The following is a 21,864-nucleotide window of genomic DNA, read 5'->3' as shown; positions in this document are numbered from 1 at the left end:
GGGAGGGAGACACAAGGGGGAGGGGATATGGGGATATATGTATACATATAGCTGATTCACTTTGTTATACAGAAGAAACTAAGACACCATTGTAAAGCAATTATACTCCAATAATGTTAAAAAAAATAATAAAATTTTAAAAAATAAAAATAAAAGAATAGCACCTCATCTCCACTTACTGCTGGAGATGTAGGAGCTCCAGCTGCATCTTGAAAGGCAGGCCGATCACTAGGTCAGATCAGCAGCTTCTGGTGATATGATATGTGACAGGACCAGTGTGCACTATGGTCATGTGCCCTCTGTGACATGCCCTTTGCTAGAAAGTGGGTTTTCTTAGTCCAGTGTGATGTTATACAAGATCCCATAAGCCTTCAGATGGTGGTTCTGTCTGAGGCTCTGTTGTCAAGAAAGGCAAACCCATACCTAGAATAGGACTCAGTTCCTGTCAAGATGGAATTTTTACCTCTCCTGGTAAAAATATAATCAACTTGACATCCGCAGTCAGATCGTTCTCCTTGAAGGATGTGCCGTACTAGGGACTTAATGTTGCTGGCACGTTGGACATTGGCAGTGGCAGTAGCTACCTCAGACTTGGCAAGTGAAAGCCGAAGCTCTAGGATCCGAGCAGAGCTGCCGTCTTGCCACCGTGAGTGCTCCATTCAGGAGCCCATTGACGAGCACTGGTGTGGCTGGCTGATGTCAACTGGCTGGATCATTCTACTTACTAGTTGAAGGCCCCTTTCTGTGGCAGATGCTCTCCTGTGGGCATTAATATGTTGTATATTTCATGCCCGCTCTCACAATTCTATCCATGTGCCTTTTATGCAGATCTCCTTGTCTTCTTTGTCCTCATCCTGGATGTGCCACCTTCCTCTCGTGAAGGATTGCAGCTGACGCTCCAGCTGCATGGGGCTCAGGAGCACGCTGGGAGCTTTTTCCAAACAGCGCCGCTCAGAACCCTAGACATTGCCATTGTGATTCTCTTACTGGCTTGCAATAAACTCCATGCGACATCTCTTCCCACCACACACACCTTGAATACCATGGGGTCTGCCTATTTGTATGGCCCCAGAGACAGGACTGCTTGCACTGGAGCCAACCCAGGGCACAGCCCTTCGCAGCTCTGACACCACTCAAAGCTTCCAGCGCTCGTGCCCCACGGGGAATGGCCTCTTCTCTGGCAGCCAGCTGGCAAGTGTTCAACTCTGTCCCCTGCCCCATCGTATAGTCTGTGTCCCAGGACCACTCCTGGTACCAGCTGTCGTAGGTCACGTTCCCAGGGAAACCACCTCTGAGTCTGGCAGACAGAGGGTGTCTGTGGGCGTGCTCTCAGGAATGACACCTTAGGAAGAGAGGGAAGCAGGACAGAGCGGAGGGAGAAGCTGAAGTGATGCCGTTACAACGGGAGATGAGGGGAGCTAGAGGCGGGGCGGCTCTTGAGAGTTGTCTCACCCTGAGTGCGGGGCTGGAGGCTGAACTTGAGCCCCCGTCCATCCATACGTCAACTGGTCATTGGGTGTGTGTTGCCCCCACCTCCACAAGGAATGAGGCAGTGCTTTGACTTAGGGAAAGTCCCGTGTAGCATCTCAGCAGAGATGCAGCCAAAGTTGCCCGCAGCTGGGGAAACCAGTGCCCAAGGTGGGGCAGGGCTGCGGTGCAGCCAAGGATCCACCAGCAGAGTCAAGACGAGAGACTCATCGGGGTGCTGACAAGGGCAGCGGGGATACATAGAGGTGGTGGGTCTCAGGTAGGACCCAGACCTTGGCAATGAATTAGAGGACAGGACGAGAGCAGTAATGAGTTAACGTCAATGCTCAAATTTCCACCTTGGGTGAACTTGGGTGGGTAACAGTGCCATTCACTGGGAGAGGAAACACAGGGACAGAAGCAAGGTGCTCGGGGAGAGATGACGAGTTCACTCTGGACACCTCAGCAGAGGTGCTCGGCAGGTAAAGGAATAGATGCGTAGACCACCTCAGAGGGATGCCTTGGCTGATAAAGACACCGATTAATCATCTCCAGTTGATCGCCCCTCACCCAGGACCCCTACCTCAACCTCCCCGGTTCTACCACCGGAGGCTGAGGGACGTGCCTCCCCTGGAGAAGGAGAGCAAAACAGCGATGGCTCAGGAGGACTGGATTCCTGGGTGTGCTTGGTTGACTCACTGCAGACTTATCTCCTGGCCATTTACTGCTGTTCACACAGGTGCAGCCCCAGAATCAGGAGACGGGGGGAATTTATTATCCCCAGAGGTCTAGGTCCACAGTTACTTGGGAGTGTAGCTCCTGAATCGCCTGTTGGTTTAAGTAATGCAGCTTTATCAATGCACTTCGCTCAGATTCTTGACCCTGGATGTGTAGGGTGGCAGACGTGCAGACACGTAGTGACGGTGCTAGAGCCCAGGAAACGCAGGCGCACCGTCCGCCTGTCATTCAGTAGGAAGGAGGAGGACAGGTGCAGAAGACGACGCCGGGGCTTCTGTAGTGCCTTCCCCAAGCACTTGGTCTGTTGGCCCCGGCGGAGCAGAAATGGCCCTGGGCTACTGCTCAGGACAGGCTATGATCTCCACTTCCGGGCAAGTTTGTCAATTCTTACAGCGTTTTTCCTCACCTGCCACACTGGGCCAGCAAGGTCTACAAACAATGGAAAGAGAATGTATGTGAAGGATTTTATGCCTTGTAAAGTACTACAGAATGGTACAACTTTGAGGTTTGGGTATTTTTAAGGCTGAATGCTAAAAATGTCAGGCACTAGAGAGAGAAAATGAAAGACAACATTGAAAAACAAACAGAGGCACACTTCAGCGTGTGGACACACACTCACACATACACACACAAACATTCACACACATACACTCACTCTTACACATACACACACTCACAAACATTCACACACAGTCACAAACACATTCACATTCACACACTCTCACACACACACACACACACACACATACACACACACTCACTCATTCACACATCAAACTTTACCACGCAGACCCAGGGCTCCGTCTCTCCGACAGCCCCTCCTGTTCTCCAGCAGTTGTTCTCTTCTCCTCCGGGGCCATCAGTGGAGAGAGAGAAACTGGGCTGCCCGCAGCGCTGCCTGGGGCTTCAGCCTCTCTCCCTAGGGGGTTTCTAGACGCCTCCCCAGCCCCAGGAGTTCCACGCAGCCTGGTGTCCACACTGAAGGACACGATCTCTCCCCCGTCCCAGCCGGAGCTCAGCCCTCCTCGCAGACACCAGGCCAGAGTCCCCGCCTCGGCTGCCTCCCCGCGTGGGGAGCTCACGTGGAGCTGCCCCGAGCCCTCTGGATCCACGCGGGTTTAGGAGTCCTGGCCGGCTCGCTAGAGGAGGCCTGAAAGCGCAGCCCTCACCTGAACCCACTTGTCCAGACCCTGCGCCCCAGACTCAGGAGCAGCTGTTGGAACAACGCCATAACGTGGAAAGTATTTTTACAGAAACTTGTTACCACACACATATACCTCCCCCCACACACACACCACACAATATATTCAACACACATATATCGCATACACACACATATGTGGTATATCTGCATGTGTATACTCAACACACACAGACCACACACCCATGCCCCATACACACCCCACCCCACATAAACACCACACACACAACACATACGTACATCACACACAAAACACACACACCGCACATACACACTCACCATACGCATCACAGATACCCACTCACCACAGACGCACACACACCGGAGACTGTTTCATCTCCCCCCCAAGAAGACATGCCCTGGAGATTCCCTGCTTTTCCTCCTCGAGCAGGAAGAGGGGAAATACCTGCAGAGCTTCTCTCAGCCACCAGATGGCGCTAAATCCTAAGGGGAAATCATGTATTTGTTAAGAAATGGTGGCCACAAGTGAAGTGACCTGGGGAAAAAGGAGTGTGCACTGCTTTCAGTTGACAGCAGGGGCAGGAGAATCAAGACAGGCGCAGCATCTCTGAGTGAAGTACAGACTTGAAAAACTAAGAGCTAGATCCTGCCTTCAATGATTGATTTAAAATGGGGGGGGGAATATAGGTATTTATATATTGCCATCCGCAGGACAGGAGGGCTTGTAGACCAATTGTGGGGAAAATAATTCATCTGCTCTCCCTGATCACCTCTGATCAAATGAAGCAGTTGCCGAACACATGCATGAAGGGTCAGCACATTTTAATTTATTGCTGTTGCTTTCCAAGTTTACCTTTAATTTCTTTCAGCCAGAACTCAGTGTACATCTCTTATATGATCATCCCTATCCTATGAGGAATCCGTGGTCAGGCAGGACGGTTTTGAAGTCAGACTGATCTGGTGTTGAAAATAAGTCTCAGCCGTGACTAGCTATAATGGTTGATTTTTGTGTGTCAGCTTGGTTAAGCTATGTTGCATGGTTTTTTGGTCAAACACTAGTCTCCGTGCTGCTGGGATGGTTTCTGTAGATGTGATCAACACCTACCATCAGTTAGCTGACTTTAAGTAAAGGAGATGACCTGTAACGTAGGTGGGCCTCATCTAATCACTTGAAGGCCTTAAGAGCAAAGACTGAGATTTCCCAGATGAGAAGGAATTCAGCCTCCTGACTGTAACATGGACACTCCACCTGTGTCTCCAGCCTGCCCTACAGATTTTGAACTTGCCAGTTCCCACGATCCCATGAGCCAATTCCTTAAAGTAAATCCACATATTTTATACATACGTATGTATCCTACTGGTTCTGTCTCTCTAGAGAACCCTAACTAATACATGAACTGTGGTCATCATTAAGTGAATTATGTAACCTCTCCAAGCCTTGCTTTCCTCATCTGTAATATGATGTTGTAAATTCAAAAGGATTTAATGAACAATGCATGCATTACACCTAGTGTGGAGCCTGACAAATCACAGTGTGCAGTAAACAAGGTGGTTCTTTCCTCATCCATCCTCATTCCAGCACACACACACCCCACACGATTACATCAGGCTGCAGAGATTCGACGTACACATTCAAGACAACGTGTGCTCTAGCACACACACACAATTCCTTGTATCTGTGTTGACTGCAGTGTATGCGGATGTTCTGCTACTTCTCACAAGGTAGTCCACAGACCAGCTGCTTGGGCATCACCCAGGAACATGTCAAGACCTACTGATCCAGGAACTGGGAGGAGGCTGTTGGCGAGCTCGGGGGGCGGGGGTGGGGGTGGGGGTGGGAGATCTACAGCAATTTGTGTTTGAACAAGGCCTCCAGGTGGTACTAATGCGAGCCACAGGCTAAGAACCACTGTTCTGCTAACTTGTAAGCGCTACAAGGCAGGGATTTTTTCGTTTGTTGTTTGTTTATCATCTCTTTTGTTTACATAGCCCTAGTACCTAGAACAGTGCCTGGCACATCACAGGCGTCCAGCACATATTTGCTGAATGAAGGGATTTCTGTGCCAGCTCTAGCAAAGAATAATAGTCAGCTTTGTACCAGAGTATCTACACTTTACACAAAGGACAAGCTTGTTCTCTGCTCTGGCTTCCTCTGTGCATTAGTGATGCTTCCACATTCAAAATCCTTTCTACATTGATAATTTTAGTCATTACCGACCTGAGCAAGCCATGAACTAGCGATCTCCATCATCCAGGATACAACTTAGCTTATCTTCCTCGCTCAAGTGCAGTTTTTCCCATTTGTCAATGTGTGATAATAGCTGAACACAAAGAACTTTAAAATTCCCATTAAATGATACCTATTAATAATCTTTTTTTAGCATCTTTATTGGAGTATAATTGCTCTACAATGGTGTGTTAGTTTCTGCTTTATAACAAAGTGAATCAGTTATACGTATGTTCCCATATCTCTTCCCTCTTGCGTCTCCCTCCCTCCCACCCTCCCTATCCCACCCCTCTAGGTGGTCACAAAGCACCGAGCTGATCTCCCTGTGCTATGCGGCTGCTTCCCACTAGCTATCTATTTTACGTTTGGTAGTGTATATATGTCCTATTAATAATCTTAATATTTATGTTGTCCCATTTCCCCATCAATCTTAAAATATGCTAATAGACATTATTTATTTACTTTCCCTCCTCTCTGCGAAGCAGTCGAGGTCCCATGGGGCAGGGCTATATAAGGTCTAAGTGGCGATCCAAGTGGTGCTTGGTACCACCCATTGCACTAAGAACAGAAATCACCACTGTTAATGCCATCATCAAGTATATTCTTCCAAACTGAATTTGAGAGCGTGGCCCGGGAAGTTGGGAACTTAGTACAGAGAGTGCAGCCCCGGCCAGACGCCCCGTTACATCCTAGCACTTAAGTGATTCCTTTCTAAATACACATAGGGATAAAGATATACAGAGTAGTTATTTCTGGTATATGTTTATTATATAAATTAATACTATGTAAATACATATACTCCCCCGAAAATAGAGAGTAATGATAGTTCCAAGAATCTTCGGGCCTGAAAGGGGAATGCGGTGTTCCGACTCACCAGCAGGGGGCGCGCTGCTCACAAGCAGGGGTCTTGGACCAGAACACCTGACCGTGCTGTGACTCTGGGGAAGTTGGGACCCGCTTCTTTCTGTGGAGGTGGGTGTTTTCAGTAAGGATGTGGCAAGTGAGTGCTGTCTGGGCATGCAATTTTGATGATAAAGGTGAACATTTCAAAGTCGGCATTCACCTGAAAGCATTCACAATCTGAATTAAGCCAGCTGTTTTCAGGGATTCATGGCAATCTGATCCTTTTTGGACAATAGATTTAAAGTGACTTTTAGAATTAGGATATACTTGTCTGATTATTGACTAAACAGATGTCACAAATAAGTTTCCTAAAGCAGGAAAGATGACATGAATTCGAACAGTCTCTCAAGTTGTTCTAACTTGCATACGTATTAACAGGGTCTCCTAGGCACAAAGTTTAAAGCCTCTGGGGGCACTTTGCTTTGATTTACCTGTGTTTTTTAAAGGAGACGTCAGCAGTCTTTTCGGTTTATACAAACTCCTACAGTCTGATAGTGCCATCTCTATAAATGCGAGGTGAGGACAATTATGACAAGATAATGGTTATGATCATTGAAAAGACGAACTTGGCATTCACGGGGCACCAGGCTATTTGCTAAGCACTTGTATTCTTGACTCGCGACCACCCTTGTGAGGTGTGGACTTTATTCGTCACACGTGCAAATGAGAAGGGGCTGAGGCTCGGTGTCTGTCCACGGTTACCCAGCAAGTAAAGAAGGATGCTGGCATTTAAACCCAGGCACTGATGACTCCAAAGCCCTGCTCTGAACCACTTCCCATGACACGGACACCTCTAAGTGTTCACTTAACAATGATCACCTTATAAACAAAACCCATGGCCCTTCTTGAGCCACAGACTGTCTGTCATGCCAATACTTGACCTCGCTGAGGCAATTTTGAAGGTATATAGGAGACTGTAGGAAATTGCTATTTTTAGCCATCAACTATGTAAGAAGAGAGACTTGTCCCATTCCACCCACACCGCATCCCGCCCCCTACCCCCCACTCGCACTCACACACGTTCCTCCTCACGAAGGGTGAACAGAAAGCAGGCACAAAGGTCTGTGCAATTAACCTGCCACACTGCCCTATATGAGCCACAGTTAATCACAGGTAGGACGATAATGCTGAGTGACAACCACGCCTTCACCTCCTGGCAGCACAATGACAACTCACTCTTCACAGCTTGATGACTAAAGGCATAAGAGAGGGTGAGTTTATCCAACTAAACATGCTTTCCAGGCCCAAGTGAGATGGCTCCCAAGCCTCCCTGCGCCCCACAAGCCCCCAGGGCGTTTTTAAGGATTCACATTTCTGGACCCCATTCCAGACCTACTGAATCCAAATCTCCAGGTTGTGAGCACAAGCAAAGGTGTGCGTGTGTTTTCTAAATCCCTAGGTGATCCTGTAGCAGTGGGCATCCGGCCTCTGTTCGTGATCATTCCAGAAGGATTTGAATATCAGTATCAAGGATACTCATAAAAGATGCTAAGCAGAGATCTCAGCAGAAGAGACTTGATGACAACTCTTTTCCCCAGGGATTGATAGTCGAAGGTCTAACACAGTCATCTGGGCACATGAGGGTGACCCAGAGCTGTGTTTCTTGGTTCCCCACATCAGTTAGGCCAGCAGCAGTAGAGGTGGGTCTCTGGCTGTCCTTCCACGTGGATCCAAGTGGGTGATGCGGAAGAAACAAGAATAACGTTGATGCGGGCAGAGGCCTCCTGAGAGGTTTTGGGCGCTCTCCGTGGCTCTGTTCTACCAAGGAGGAAGGAAGCCCACAGTGTTAGGGGCAGTGGGACTATCAGAGATGAAAAGGACAGAGAAAAGGCATTGGCTTTGGCAACTGTGGCCTCACTCGTGTCCTTTCTGAGAACAGTTTCAGCAGGTCAGGCAGAAGTGAGATCCAGCCACAAAGCAGTGGGTCAAAGAGTGGTGGAGAGTGAGGGCCTCGGCTGGGCACAGAGGAAGCAGAGATTTCCCGCCCCTCGGCCTCAGGGTGTGGAACCACCCTGTGACAGTGCCATGGCCTTCAACCCTTAGTCCTCTCTGCAACATGTGACGTCATCGTGAAAGAAACTGTAGCAGCAAAAGCACGGGGTCTGAAATCAGAGAGCCCAGGGGTTATACACTGAACCTGCTGCTGAGTCTCTGTGGCCGCAGGCAAGTTCGTTGCTTCTTGAAACTGAGGTTTCTTCCTCTGAAATAGTTGACAGCAGCCCTACCTATTAGGAAGGCTACAATCACTAAATTAAATGATCTACTCCAAGCTCCTGACAGACAGAGAGCACAGCTTCCTAATATAATACACATGGTCACTGTTACTTCTTTTTTTTCAATTAATTTATTTATCGGAGTAGCATTGCTTTACCATGTTCTGTTAGCTGCCGCTGTACGATGAAGCGAATCAGCTGTACGTGTACTTATGTCCCTCCCTCTGCGGCTGCTCACTGCAAACCTATTACAGCTTTGTAGCCGTCACGGCACGATTCTTAGACACAGCTCTGTCTTCTTCATGGAATCAATGGGAAAACCAGCCAGAGGACAAGAGAGCTGGTTCCATGAGCATGTGAGGAACGGGATGCCATGCCATTTAATTTATTGATTTACTTTTTAAAAAATTAAACTACAGTTGATTTACAATATTGTGTTAGTTTCAGGTGTACAGCAAAGTGATTCAGTTATACATATACATACATATATATTTATGTGTGTGCATATATATAGATTCTTTTGCAGATTCTTTTCCATTATAGGTATTATAAGATATTGAATATAGTTCCCTGTGCTATACAGTAAATCCTCGTTGTTTATCTGTCTATATATAGTAGGTGTATCTGTTCATCCCAAACTCCTAATTTATCCCTCTCCCCCTACCCCACCCTTTCCCCTTTGGTAACCATAAGTTTATTTTCTGTGTCTGTGAATCTATTTTTTTCATAAATAAACTTATTTGTATTACTAAACATTTATTTTGTACTCTGCATCTGATCATTCCCATCTCCACAACCTTTGCTGGTCAAGTTCTGCAGTTTTGCATTTCTGCCACTTTCACTCATGGTAGCTTGTTTTCGCCTGTATTTGGTGACTTTTTTATTGTGATCTCAGGTTTCTTGGAATTTTATTTGTGTGATTTTTTTTTTTCTTTTTGAGGTTTGTCTTTTTAAAGTGCATTACTCTACAGAAAATATTTTTGCTTCAGCCAGGTTCTTGGGTATACTGCCAATCCGGGAGTATTTCAAATTAACTTTTTGGCGTGAGTCCATTTTTAAGCTAATCAAGTGGTATGAATTCTTTTCACAAACGCTGTGCATAAGGCTTAGTGGTTGGGAATTCTCAGAGGAACTTTGTCTCTCCGACCTGCTCCACCATAGGACGAAGGCTGATACCAGCACATAAGTCTTTTTCATCAATTCTTTATCAGTTCTCTCTTCTGGGAGGATTTTTCCACCTTCCACCCTGCTCTGGCCCAGGTCCCATCTCTGCTTGTAAAGACCAGGCCTTGGACAGCCTGTGACTAGGAAAATAGCCCCATAGCAAACACCAGATTCCTCCCTCCCTGCACCAGTAAGATTTTCTCTTTCTTATCCTGACCTTCAGGGATTTTCCTGACTTTTCCATCAGATCAACCATTAGGCAAAAACTTTTCTTGCATATTTCATCCAGCATTTTTAGGTATATAGACCTCGGAGAAATTGCACTTAGCATGCAGTGCGCCATATTGCTGAAAAGTGGCATCTTCAAATTAGTCTTTGATAAGTAACATTATATATTTCTCTGATCTGTATGCCTCCAGTAAGCAATTTTAAACCACTACTACAGAATGACAAGCTCCTGAACCTTAAAAAGAGAAGCTGGGGACGTAGGATCGGGAAGGGTATTTGCTATGTTCACTTAGGGTTAGGACCACACGTGATCTGAGCTGATTGGAAGACGCGTACTTGAGATACAAAGCTACTTACTAAATCTTGTGTCCGTTCTCTTTCATCACAGCTTCATCACCGGGCTCTGGGCCATGAGTGGTCTCTACGTTGTCCCAGAGCCAAAGGAAGTTTTCTGTGACCTGTGGTTGCTTCTTAGGGTTAAACTGATTCTGCTTTATTCTAACAAAGTATTTACAAATCACATGACGTCATCTGAGTTACAAAGGAAGTTTCCTTTGTGAATGGGAGAGCTGATTAACAGAAAGAAATTGGTTTCACCTCAGTGACCACCATCAGGGATGCACCCCACATGCCCTTGCTGGTTCACGGGGTCCTGTTCCAGACGATTGTCGGGCTGGTGCCTTCATGGGATGTGTCATTTGTTCACTGACTCAGCTAAAATGTACTGAGTGCCCGCTAGGTACCATGCACTGTGCCAGATGCTGGAGAGAAGAGGAAGACACAAACGTGATCTTGGCCTTGGATGGATTCACTTTCTATTGGAAATAACAGAAAAATTAATACTAATTACCATAAAAACCATTAAATGCTGCAAATGAGGTGCAAACATAGTTATTTACCTCCTAATACTTCACTCTTAAAGAGTGAAAACTTAAACATTTCAAAAATATTTAGAATCTAATGATGAAATGATAAAAATTGGATTCGTATCTGGGATGAAGGATCCACTCACCGGATTCCACATCTGATCTAGGTCCCTCTCTGCACTGTGGTATCCGAGGGTGATTGCTCTACTTACTGACACAGTCGTTTCTTTTTGGCTGTGTTGGGTCTTCGTTGCTGCGCGCGGGCTTTCTCTAGTTGCAGCGAACGGGGGCTACTCTTCGTTGCGGTGCGTGTGCCCCTCGCTGCGGGGGCTTCTCTTGTTGCGGAGCACGGGCTCTAGGTGCGTGAGCTTCAGTAGTTGCAGTGTGTGGGCTCAGTAGTTGTGCCACCTGGGCTTAGTTGCTCTGCGGCATGTGGGATCTTCCCGGACCAGGGACTGAGCCCATGTCCCCTGCATTGGCAGGCGGATTCTCAACCACGGAAGCCCTGACACATTCGTTTCTGAGCACAGCCATCCCAGCACCACTTACTTTCACTCTCACCATCTAGAAAACCTGCTAAGAGACCATGGTGCTGGGTGGAGACCCCGTGTGTGAGCATCTCTGGTTTGGGTTTCCATCCTTCAGGTTTTCCAAATTTTTGATTTGATTGGCCCTGGTGCTGTTATACACGAGGTGAGCATCCTGAAACCTGGCACTTGGCGTTTTTACTACTCAGAGGCCTCCTTTGTAGAATAAGTTTGATAGCTGCCTGATTTCTCTAGGTTACTTTGATGGGCCACTGAAATGATGGAGATCAAAGTGTAAAAAACAATGTGTTACAACTTTGTAAAGTATCATCAATGTTATTATTAGAGTAATATCAGAGTATTAGAGCATTTCATGTCATTTGATTTCTTCACTAATTTATATTTTAAGTCATTTTTATTACTTTCTTAATCTAAAAATAGCTCTGGGAATGTTTTAAGAGTCATTACAAATTAATAAAATGACCCACACGTTTGTATTAATTTTAAGGCATAGAAGAAAATAATTTAATACCATAGAGGCCAAGAAGGAGGGGTTCTGTTTGGATTAACATTTTGAAATATATTTCTAGACCACAGAGTTCTTGTACTAAATCCCCAAATGTACCAATTCTTTTTCTGCATGTGTCATTCAACACTGAAGTAAGTGAAGAGATTGTAGTGTCTGAACAGTTAGACAGGCACAGAATATCTTCGGCGGCTCCTTTGAAATCCCTCCTCCTTTTCGTGGTATATGAGTCAGGGGTGATTCATTCCTCTGACTTGAATAATGTTAGCAAACATTTCTGAGAGCTTGCTGTAGGTCTGGAGGTCATTCTGTTATCAGGTAATGTGTGTCAGATACTTGTCCTGAACCTTCAAAGAAATTAACCCACTTGGTCCTTGATATCACAATGCACTAGGCATTTTGATTTCCATCTGAGATGGGAACTTTCAGAGAGTTAAGGAATGTTCCCAAAGCCACGCACCCAGGTGGAGCTGGGATTTGAACCCAGGCGGCTATGGCTCCAGAGCCCAATCTTGACCTCTAGCTGTTCCGCATTCCTGCTGCCACTTCCTCTATCATATCAGCTTCACCTCCCTGTTCCTGCCCCGTCCTGTCTGTGACCACGTTCCTGTCCAGGTGCAGGAATGAAAGATAATAAGATGTTGAAGAAAGTTTAAAAGCAAAGATTTTGGAGTCACACAGACTCTGCTGCTTGTCAGATTTGGGCAGTTGTTTAACATGTCTAGTCCTCGATGTAAAATAAAAACTAGTACACTGACCTGATGAAACATCTAGCAAGAAGGTTTTAAGAGTATGTGTCACCTTGCCTGCATGTTAAGCACCCAGTAGATGTTACGTGTTACAATTATTCAAGACCATAAAAAAGAGGAACTCGAACTGCAAAACTGCAGTCTTGTCTTAGCTTGTAGGCACAGGCCAGATGTTGAAACCATGTTGGTGCTTGTCCCTGCATGGCCAGGAGCCGCCCACCACTTGTCAAGTGAGTTGACTGTTGAGCTTCTTGCCTGAAGGCACTTCCATCTCTAAGAACTTCCCGTGCAGTGTTTCAAGGGACCCACGTTGGAGCCCACTGTGAAGATCTGACTTTCAGCTCCTTCTGTCTCATTTACCCAGGCCTACCGAGTTGATGAGAAGACGGCAGAGCGGGCTCGGTGGGAGCACGCCTCCAAAGAAACGATCAAGAAGACCTCTAAACCCTGTCCCCGTTGCCACGTGCCGGTGGAAAAACATGGTGAGTCTGGGCTGGGCAAGAAGTGAGGGCGTCTCAGGGCGTCGGCTGCGTGGCTGGGACAGTCAGGGGCTCTACGAGGGCCTGCTAGCTGGGAAGTTCAGCGCTGGGACTTTGGCGCCATCTGGCCAGAGTTTGAGTCTCAGCTCTCTCACGTCAAGCTTCTTAGCCTCCTAAGCTGCAAGTCCTCTTCTGTAAAATAGAGCTGATAACAGAAGCTGCCCCGCAGCAATAGAGCCATATGACACGGTGGGTGGCAAATGCCTCCCGGTGCCTGGCACAGAGAAAGCACTCGAGAAACGCTAGCTGCCCTTATTATTATTTATTATTAACACTACTGAACACTTTGCACCTGCTTTTTATAAACAAGTGCTAGGGAGACGTTCCAGTCCAATATTTCCCCCAGAGCGCCCTCCACACTACTTTGGTGTCTAGAGCTACTCAGCGGGGAAAGGCAGGTGCCACCACGTCACATACATCTGGCACTCGGTTCCCACTGTATCCCCTCTTGGAGAATAACAACAAGGAAAACAACTGACTTGTACTGAGCACTTACTGAATGCTGGTTCTAAGTCCCCTTCGAGTATCAGATCATTTAATCCTCACAGACACCACATAAGGAAGCTATTATTATCCCCATTCGTAACATACATTCAAGCCGTTCAGAGAATGCCTTTTGTAAAGAATCTGTTTAACTTGGTGTAACCAGTTGGTTCGCAATTTTTTGGCCGTGAAACTCTCTCTTTCACGTCAGTGATTCCTATCCCTTCGAACACGGGACACACTCCGGGCTCTGGTTTCACCATCCCTGTGGCGGAAGAGTTAGTGCCTTATGTTGGGGTGACGCTTGGCTCCGTCATTAAACTATCCTTTCCATGAGTGTGTTTCTGAATGGGACTTTTGCCTTCTACCAGCTTCTCTCTAAATTTCAAGCATGGGAGGGGATAACTTGGGGACACCTCTGGATGGATGAAACGACATTCACCGTAGTCAGGGGCTCCCAGGAGCCCACGTATATCTGCTGCTTTGCACAGCTTTACGGGCTTAGAAACACCACCGTCCGTATTCAGATGGTTCTCCCTGGGGATAGTCTACACCCAGGGCAGCGTCTCCCTTCCCTTACACGTGTGGTCACGTCCATGCATCCTCACACCCTGGGAGCCACCACAACTGTGGGGAGACCTGAGAGAGCTCCTACCAGAAGGAGCCCCTCCCAGCTCCCAGCTCCTTGCCTCCTGCCAAGTGGCCCCATGTAACCGCTGGAGGCCACTGAGAGGGAGACCAGCTGGGCTCTGGGGACACGACCATGCTCGTGGCTGTGGTTTTTCCTCCCCCCGTTGACCTCCCCCTGCTCTGATGGCTGCTCTGTGTGATCATGTGGCCTGGGGGCCATCGCTGTGTAACCCTCCGGGCTCTGTAGTGTTGCTGGAAGTCAAACTCCAGTCTATATTCAGAGCATTCCTCTGGCCTGCCACCTTCCCAGGGACCCTGCTACCTCGCGGGAGCTGGCGGGGCACCCATGCCATCCACCTTAAAGCCATCCCAGCCCAGCACCCAGCCTTCTTTCTAAATGTGAAACATGTCAGTACGTGCGCGGTAGGGTCAGCAGCATTAGCTCGGCTGAGAAATAAACGAAGCACAGGTACTGTTTTTCCCATGTTCTCTTCACTGGGCCTTCACTAGCCACCCTTATTATTACATATTATTAACACTATTAAAGACTTTGCATCTGATAAAAAAAAAAGAAGATGGTAGGGAAACTTCCCGGTCCAATATTTCCCCAGAGTGCTCTGATATCTAGAGATACTCACTGATTTGTCGGGGCTGAGAGCTGGCCTGCTGTGCGTGAAACCCAGCCCTCGGCCCCAGGGTGGGCCCTGAGGCTCTCTTTCCTCAGAAGAGTACCCGATAAATAAATATTTGTTGAACTTAAAAGGAGCTAGGAAAGGAGATAGACACATAAATAGATAACCTTATAAAATATGACAGAGAAAACAAGCTAGTAAAGGAAGACCTTGTGGTTAAGAGACGGCTTCCTGGTGGAGATGATGCCTGAGCCGAGAATAAGGGTCAGGGTTACAAGCCAGGCAAGGACGTGGCAGAGAAGCCTTCCAGGCAGCCAGCAGGTGCAAAGGCAGGGAGGGTAGAACATCAGTGCCAGTGTGTGCAAGAAGACCAGCTGTTTGGAGTTCCTGGAAAAGGTTGAGGAGCATCTGCTGAAGCGGTGGGTGGCAGGAATGTAGGGCCCGGAATGACATGCAGGGCTTGGACCTGATTCTGTAAGACAGGGAACCGCTCCGGGCTGTGAGGCCAGAAAACGAAGTGCTCAGGCCTGCCTTGAGTCAGACCACACCTGCAGCCCCAGAAGGTGGAATTGAAGGGGTCAGATGATTCCTGACTATAGACATGTTTCCTAATCTGGTTCTTTCTTTGAAATATTGTGATGTACTCTCCATGGAAAGCTCTGATTTTTCACCTATAGATTTTTGGTTTTAGTGTCTACAACTGATTTTAATTTTTAACAAAACGTGTGTTCACTTTACAATAACCAGGATAGCATGTTAAAGGTGGATCCCCATTGGACACGCAATTCTGTCTCTTGGAATTTTGATTCCTTGCCAAAGGTCCAGGTACATGTGTTCCAGAATATTCTCAGAATCATTAAATCATGAAAAATTGGAGCATATGCAGGTGTTCTTTAATGGGTAGAGGGACAGGCAATCTTTAAAAGAATGAGGCAGAGCTAAATATACTAAAAAACAAAAAAATGCACAGAATATATTGTTGAGGGAAAATGCTTCTTTGCAATTCTGTGTAGTGTATGATCATGAAGGACTAAAGGGAAGGTTTATGTTTTCTCAAAATTTTGTTTGAATCAATTCGAGATGAATGACCCGTACTGAGAAAGTGTCAGACAGTAAAAACACATCTAGGAGTCTGGGATTAGGCAGGACTGGATTTCGTTTCAGGAAAACCTGATTCTCCCACTGGCTTAGAGGTCACACCTATAGATTTTTAACCTGTGAACTGAAAAGCTGAAATTTTCAGCTTATTAATGATAGTCTCTACTGTTTTAAAGGATATCACTACGACCAGAACAAACTTAGGCTCCATTAGCAAGAAAAGCTAGTCTCATTATCTAGCTGTCTACCTAAATTCATAGCCTGTTTCCTATTCAACTGAATCCCAGAAAAGTAGTTCTTCCTTCAGCAAAGCTGTCATGATGATGAGAATTATTTCCATTTTAAACGCAGGCTGAACTTGGCGCTCCCTCCTACAACGCCCTTTAATCCCCGGAAGTTCTTCCTTTACTTCCACCTCAAACAGATGAGATTCAGGATTCATTTTCTCTGCAGTAAGCGTCTGTTGCCCGTTAAATGTGCCTTCAGGTCGTTCAAGAGCTTCTGATCTCTCATTAAATCTAAGGGCAGAGTGGCCAGGCCATGGCGTGTTGGCTGTGCACCGTTGGGGCTTTTCATGGTTTGAGCATCAGTCAGGAGACGGAATCCTCTAAGAGGGAAGCTAGACTTTCTCCATGCAAATATCCACACATGAGCACGGCGCGGTCAGCAGCTTCTTGCTCGAGTTTACGTTTAAGCCGGCAAGGCTTTTAGAATTGGAGTCCCTGACTCTTCTCCAAATTATGGGGTCTAGCATATTCCTTCCATATTACACACCAGGAAGAAAAGAAAGTTAACAACATGAATATCCTCTCTCTTGCTATTTCCTTTCTTCTTATTCCACTGTGCCATTGTGAATCTAGTTTCTATAATAAAATCTTACTTGTTAAAGATAGTATTCCAGATCCGTTGAGATTTTGGTATAATAGGAAAACATTCTCGACCTTTCATTCAGTCTCACTTAATAGTCCGTTGAATTTGAATACATTGCTTAAGCATTCTTTATGATATTCCAGAGAAATTTAAGTGATTATACAGTATTACATTATTTATTATATTATTGACATCCTAAGTGCACAATGAATAAATATGTGTTGAAAATTACACAATCCTGTAATTGTGTAATGCTAATTGGGAAATAGTAAGAGAAAAGTATCACACGTTTTTCCCTTTATTTTCCACATATTTGAATTTTTAAATGATCTTTAAAGCAAACCAAAAAGAAGTAGAAAACTATGGTATTTTAAATGCCCTTAAGTTGGTCTAAAACAAATGCCTTTAGTTACATAATCATAAATATTTTATATTAGCGCAAGCTCTCATGCCAAGCTTCTAATATAAAAATGAGACAGCACTGGGCTTCGTTGGTGGCGAAGTGGTTGATAGTCCACCTGCCGATGCAGGGGACACGGGTTCGTGCCCCGGTCCGGGAAGATCCCACATGCCACGGAGCGGCTGGGCCTGTGAGCCATGGCCGCTGAGCCTGCGCGTCCGGAGACTGTGCTCCGCAACGGGAGAGGCCACAACAGTGAGAGGCCCGCGTGCCACAAAAAAAAAAAAAACAAATGAGACAGCACTGAAGCAATTCTTGGGAAATTTGGCAAGAAAAAATGGCTTAACAAGACAGTTGGTAAAGTTGAACAATGGAGCACATTCGGTGCTACATGGAATTCAAGGAAAGACATTGCTTTTGATGGGTTATCTGGGAAAGTCACTCACAAACATTTCTCTACATATAACTTCATACAAATAACTTTCTCTTGACTTCGCGGCAGACTTGGTGTCTGATCCCCAGAAGCAAGTAGGGAACGTATTTAACAAATGGGGGAGGTGGGGAATCCCAAAATAAGGGACTTTTCATCTCATACTGGAAAGGCCCTGTTCCATGAAAGAAAGAACATTGGAATCACCCACATCTTGGTTAAACCTCCGGCTTCACACTTAAAAGCCTTGAGACCTTGAGAAAATTCTGCAACCAGTTAACACCCTCATCTCACAAGGTGCTGTTGAGGAATAAATGACATAACAGATGTAGAGCACCTAGTATTATTCATTAGTTTCTCGCTATCCTCATCTTAAATAAAATTTTGAATAGCATGAAGTAACCTATTCACTATTAAATGCTTTTGGAACAGCTGTCCCAACTCCTGTCTTATGAATTTTTTCAAGCCAAGTAATACTGAAGAAATGATAAAAATTACTCATAGTATATATTGACGTTATTATGTATTAAATTGTTAAATATATTATTTGTATACTTAAAATACTAAATTTACTGTATATTTAAATAAGGAATCGACCCCGTCTGTGAAACACAAACGTTTGTCTTTAAATCCCATCTTAAGAGAAGTCAGTAAACTCAGATTTACAAGTAAAATTTGCCCTTGATGGACGTGTCATGCTTCCATCTCACTCATTTCTTTTTTTTTTTTTGAATTTTTATTGGAGTATAGTTGATTTACAATGTGTTAGTTTCAGGTGTACAGCAAAGTGAATCAGATATATATCTCCATTCTTTTTCAGATTTTTTTTCCCGTATAGGTTATTCTCTCATTTCTTAACGAATGTCAGAACTTTAGAACTTCCCAGTGGCCTTTCTGGTTTGTTTTCCTCAGTTCAGATTCTGCTCTTGGATTGCTTGCAATAATTCTGTTAGGAAGCATTTCTGGAACAGAAGGTTGGTGCGGGAGTGTTTCCTGGGTGCTTATTTGTGGCCTCTGTCTGCCCACAGGAGGGTGCATGCACATGAAGTGCCCGCAGCCCCAGTGCCAGCTCGAGTGGTGCTGGAACTGCGGCTTGGAGTGGAACCGCGCCTGCATGGGGGACCACTGGTTCGACGTGTAGCTGGAGCAGTGGCCACGCAGGCGCACTCAGCCGCCATCCCGCTGGGAAACATACAGAGTGTCCTAGTGTCATCTGCTACTTCTCCTTTCTCTAAACACACACACACACACACACACACACACTCTTCAAGTTCTTTCCAAAATCACAAAAACAGTTATAAGAGAAGCTCCCAGGATCCCTTTCATTGTGCCCCTGAGAAACAGCCAAGCTAATGGTGAGACAATCAGGAAGTATTCGCGGGCCTCGGCAATACGCGGACACCAGGGCACAGATGGCAGTGCAATTCACCTTTTGTGTGGGTTGTCATTCTTGAGTGAATTCAAGTCAGCCTGGAAAAATACACAGAGATTTCTCAGGTTCAATTACCTGCCTTTTACCTTCAGCAAACAATGGGAAGAAGCCTTTGGTGAGGTGGGAGATAGCTTTGAGGAACTATTGTCAGTGGTTCTCTCTAAGACTGACTGCAATGGATTCCGAGAACGACATTCACAGCTTAAAAAGCGATGCCCTTATTTAAATTTTCAGAAAGCATCTATTCCCAAAGAACACAGCCAATAGTCAAAACCATGTGTTCATCCCCAAGAATTCTATTTTTATGTATTGCATTAATGAAATATCAACTCTGCACGAATCAGCTTGTCAACTAACTGAGAAATTATGAAACTTAATCTGAACATTGAATGTTCAAATGTATAGGGAAGAAATCAAAACTTAGTGTACTTTCACTTCATTTAATTATATGCAACGTTAGAAAGAAATTGTTTTTCTGAGAATATTACACAATCGAGAATTTGATTTTAAACATTCATTTTGAGCTTGGAGAATAAGCTCATACATCTGGCTTCACTGTCAATGTAATGAATAAGGTGCCTCTAGAGAAGACACTTTTAGAAATGATTTCATAATGATTTTCAGTGTTAACAAACGTGCAGGTTATTAAAGCAGAATCTGTAAAGAAGGAGCGTTTCCAGATCATCAAAATGAAATTTTATGCACTTTCTGTCCACCTGGACCATGTTAACTATATTTTTTTGTATCAAAATATTTTATACCAAAATATTTTATTCTGGACCCCTTTTCAGATCTGATTCAGATTAAAGTTGTCAAAGCAACAGAGTGCAAAGGGAAACTGCAACAACAACAAAAATGTGCCTAAAAGGATAAAGGGGGTCATTGGGGACGAATCGTGGTGATACGGAACCAAAATGCATTATAAGTGTAATTAACATGGCTCAGGACAGCCCACTCGGGGCTCTGCCGCCCCAACGGGTTATTCAGAGTTCTTTTCTCCAGGATGTAAACTCACACGAGAATATTTCCTCACATTAACATGGCTTGAATTGGATTGGTTATCAAGTTTTCATCCTTTTTTTATTTTTGAGGCATTCACGATACATCAAAAAGAGATGTGTTTACACTGAATGCAGCAAACCCCATCCTCCACAGCACAGCGTGTGATGGAAAAGTCAAACCACTGTCTTTGTTCTCGTCCGCCTTCTCAGGAAGATCGTGACCATCACTGAGGGTGTAATGACTCTCACTAGAGCACAGGGTTTCTTTTGGATTTAGAGACCCTGGAAATTATGAAATCTATAGCAGGCCTTGTCTTTGTAGATGTAGCACCGGAAATCCTTGCTGGAGGGAGAGGGGGAAGGACCCCAGCAGACTCCCCCAGGACATCTGTCCCTCTGTCCCTAACCATCCATCCAGGGACAGTCCCCCCTCTCCGTCTTCCTCAGAGGTCCTGCAGCTGGGAAATGATAGGGGGGAGGCAGCCTCGTCAGTGGGAACGGCCTCACATGGCTTCACTCTGTCGGAAAATCCAACCTCCCCAGCATGGCCCAGAGGCTGCCACCTCCTGTCAGGGAGCCTATGGACGGTACAGAGATAGCGGAGAGCCAGTCTCCCAAGTAAGAAAGAGGCAGGTCACCAGGCTGGAGCCCCACATCCCCATGGCTGGCATCAGGGCTCAGCCTGGAACGCACGCGGGGCCTGCCTGCGAGTTACCGACAGTCCCAGCAGGTAGCAGCTCCGTACGCGGAGCCGGCAGGACAGTCAGGTGGTTCCCTCTGTAGGGGGGCACCCAGCGTCTTATACCCGCCACAGCTTTGCGGTTTAATGACTTTGCTGTTACTGCCCCCTCCCGATCTGCATGGTTTGTTGGGTGCGCCAGGCAGATAAGGTTTGCTCCCACTCGTGCAGGCAGTAGACGTCCTAGGTCCCTGCTACTTCCCTGGTGGTACCTTCTTTTTTTTTTTTTTCAGAATAGAATACTGATTCTTAAAACAAGTTAAAGAACAAGCAGCCACTGTAAATGAGTGTGAACCACAAACCACTATAAATGAACATGTCTGAGCATTGAACGGTGCAACAAACTGTGAATCTAGCAAAAGAACAGAAATAAAGTCTTTGCAGAAGAATCTTTATTTTTCTCTGAACTGTGTAAAGAAATACTTGGCAACTATGTCTAAGGTTGTACTCAAATTGTCAATAAAAGTATCCAAAGAGTTTCTGAGTCCATCTTTGAAGACATGTTATCAATAAATGCTGAAGGCATGGGAGGGAAGCCCAGGACGTGCCACTCGTGGCCCGAAAAGGTTACCTGGTGAGGCCGTGGCCATCGTGTCTCTATTCTGAGCTCCAGATGAACCCCGGCTGTTTTAAAACTAGGTAGTTTCTCCAGTGCTATCAAAATTTAAAAGGGCTCTACAAGGGGGAGGTGGGGAAGGGAGGGAAGGATTGGGAGTTTGGGGTCAGCAGATGCAAATTAGTATATACAGGATGGATAAACAACAAGGTCCTACTGTAGAGCACAGGGAACTATATTCAATATCCTGTGATAAATTAAACCATAATGAAAAAGAATATATA

At 45.8% G+C, this 21,864-nt stretch overlaps 1 protein-coding gene across 1 annotated transcript in view; it reads left to right on the top strand.

Annotated features, from left to right (window-relative positions):
• The window catches only part of PRKN (parkin RBR E3 ubiquitin protein ligase), a 1,255,012-nt gene extending 1,233,341 nt beyond the window's left edge, over nucleotides 1-21,671 (top strand). Inside the window, exons 11-12 of the mRNA XM_022562266.2 lie at nucleotides 13,135-13,252; nucleotides 18,881-21,671. Of these exons, the coding sequence (XP_022417974.2) occupies nucleotides 13,135-13,252; nucleotides 18,881-18,993 (231 nt within the window). The 3' untranslated portion in view covers nucleotides 18,994-21,671. The remainder of the gene's footprint in view (nucleotides 1-13,134; nucleotides 13,253-18,880) is intronic.
• The last annotated feature ends 193 nt before the right edge of the window (nucleotides 21,672-21,864 follow it).

The sequence above is a fragment of the Delphinapterus leucas genome, chromosome 12, assembly GCF_059928025.1.
Source record: "Delphinapterus leucas isolate spDelLeu-1000000601 "Yukka" chromosome 12, BTC_Dleu_Yukka2, whole genome shotgun sequence".
Classification (NCBI taxonomy): domain Eukaryota; kingdom Metazoa; phylum Chordata; class Mammalia; order Artiodactyla; family Monodontidae; genus Delphinapterus; species Delphinapterus leucas.
Note: the sequence above shows the minus strand (reverse complement) of the source record. Positions and strands in the feature narration are given on the sequence as shown.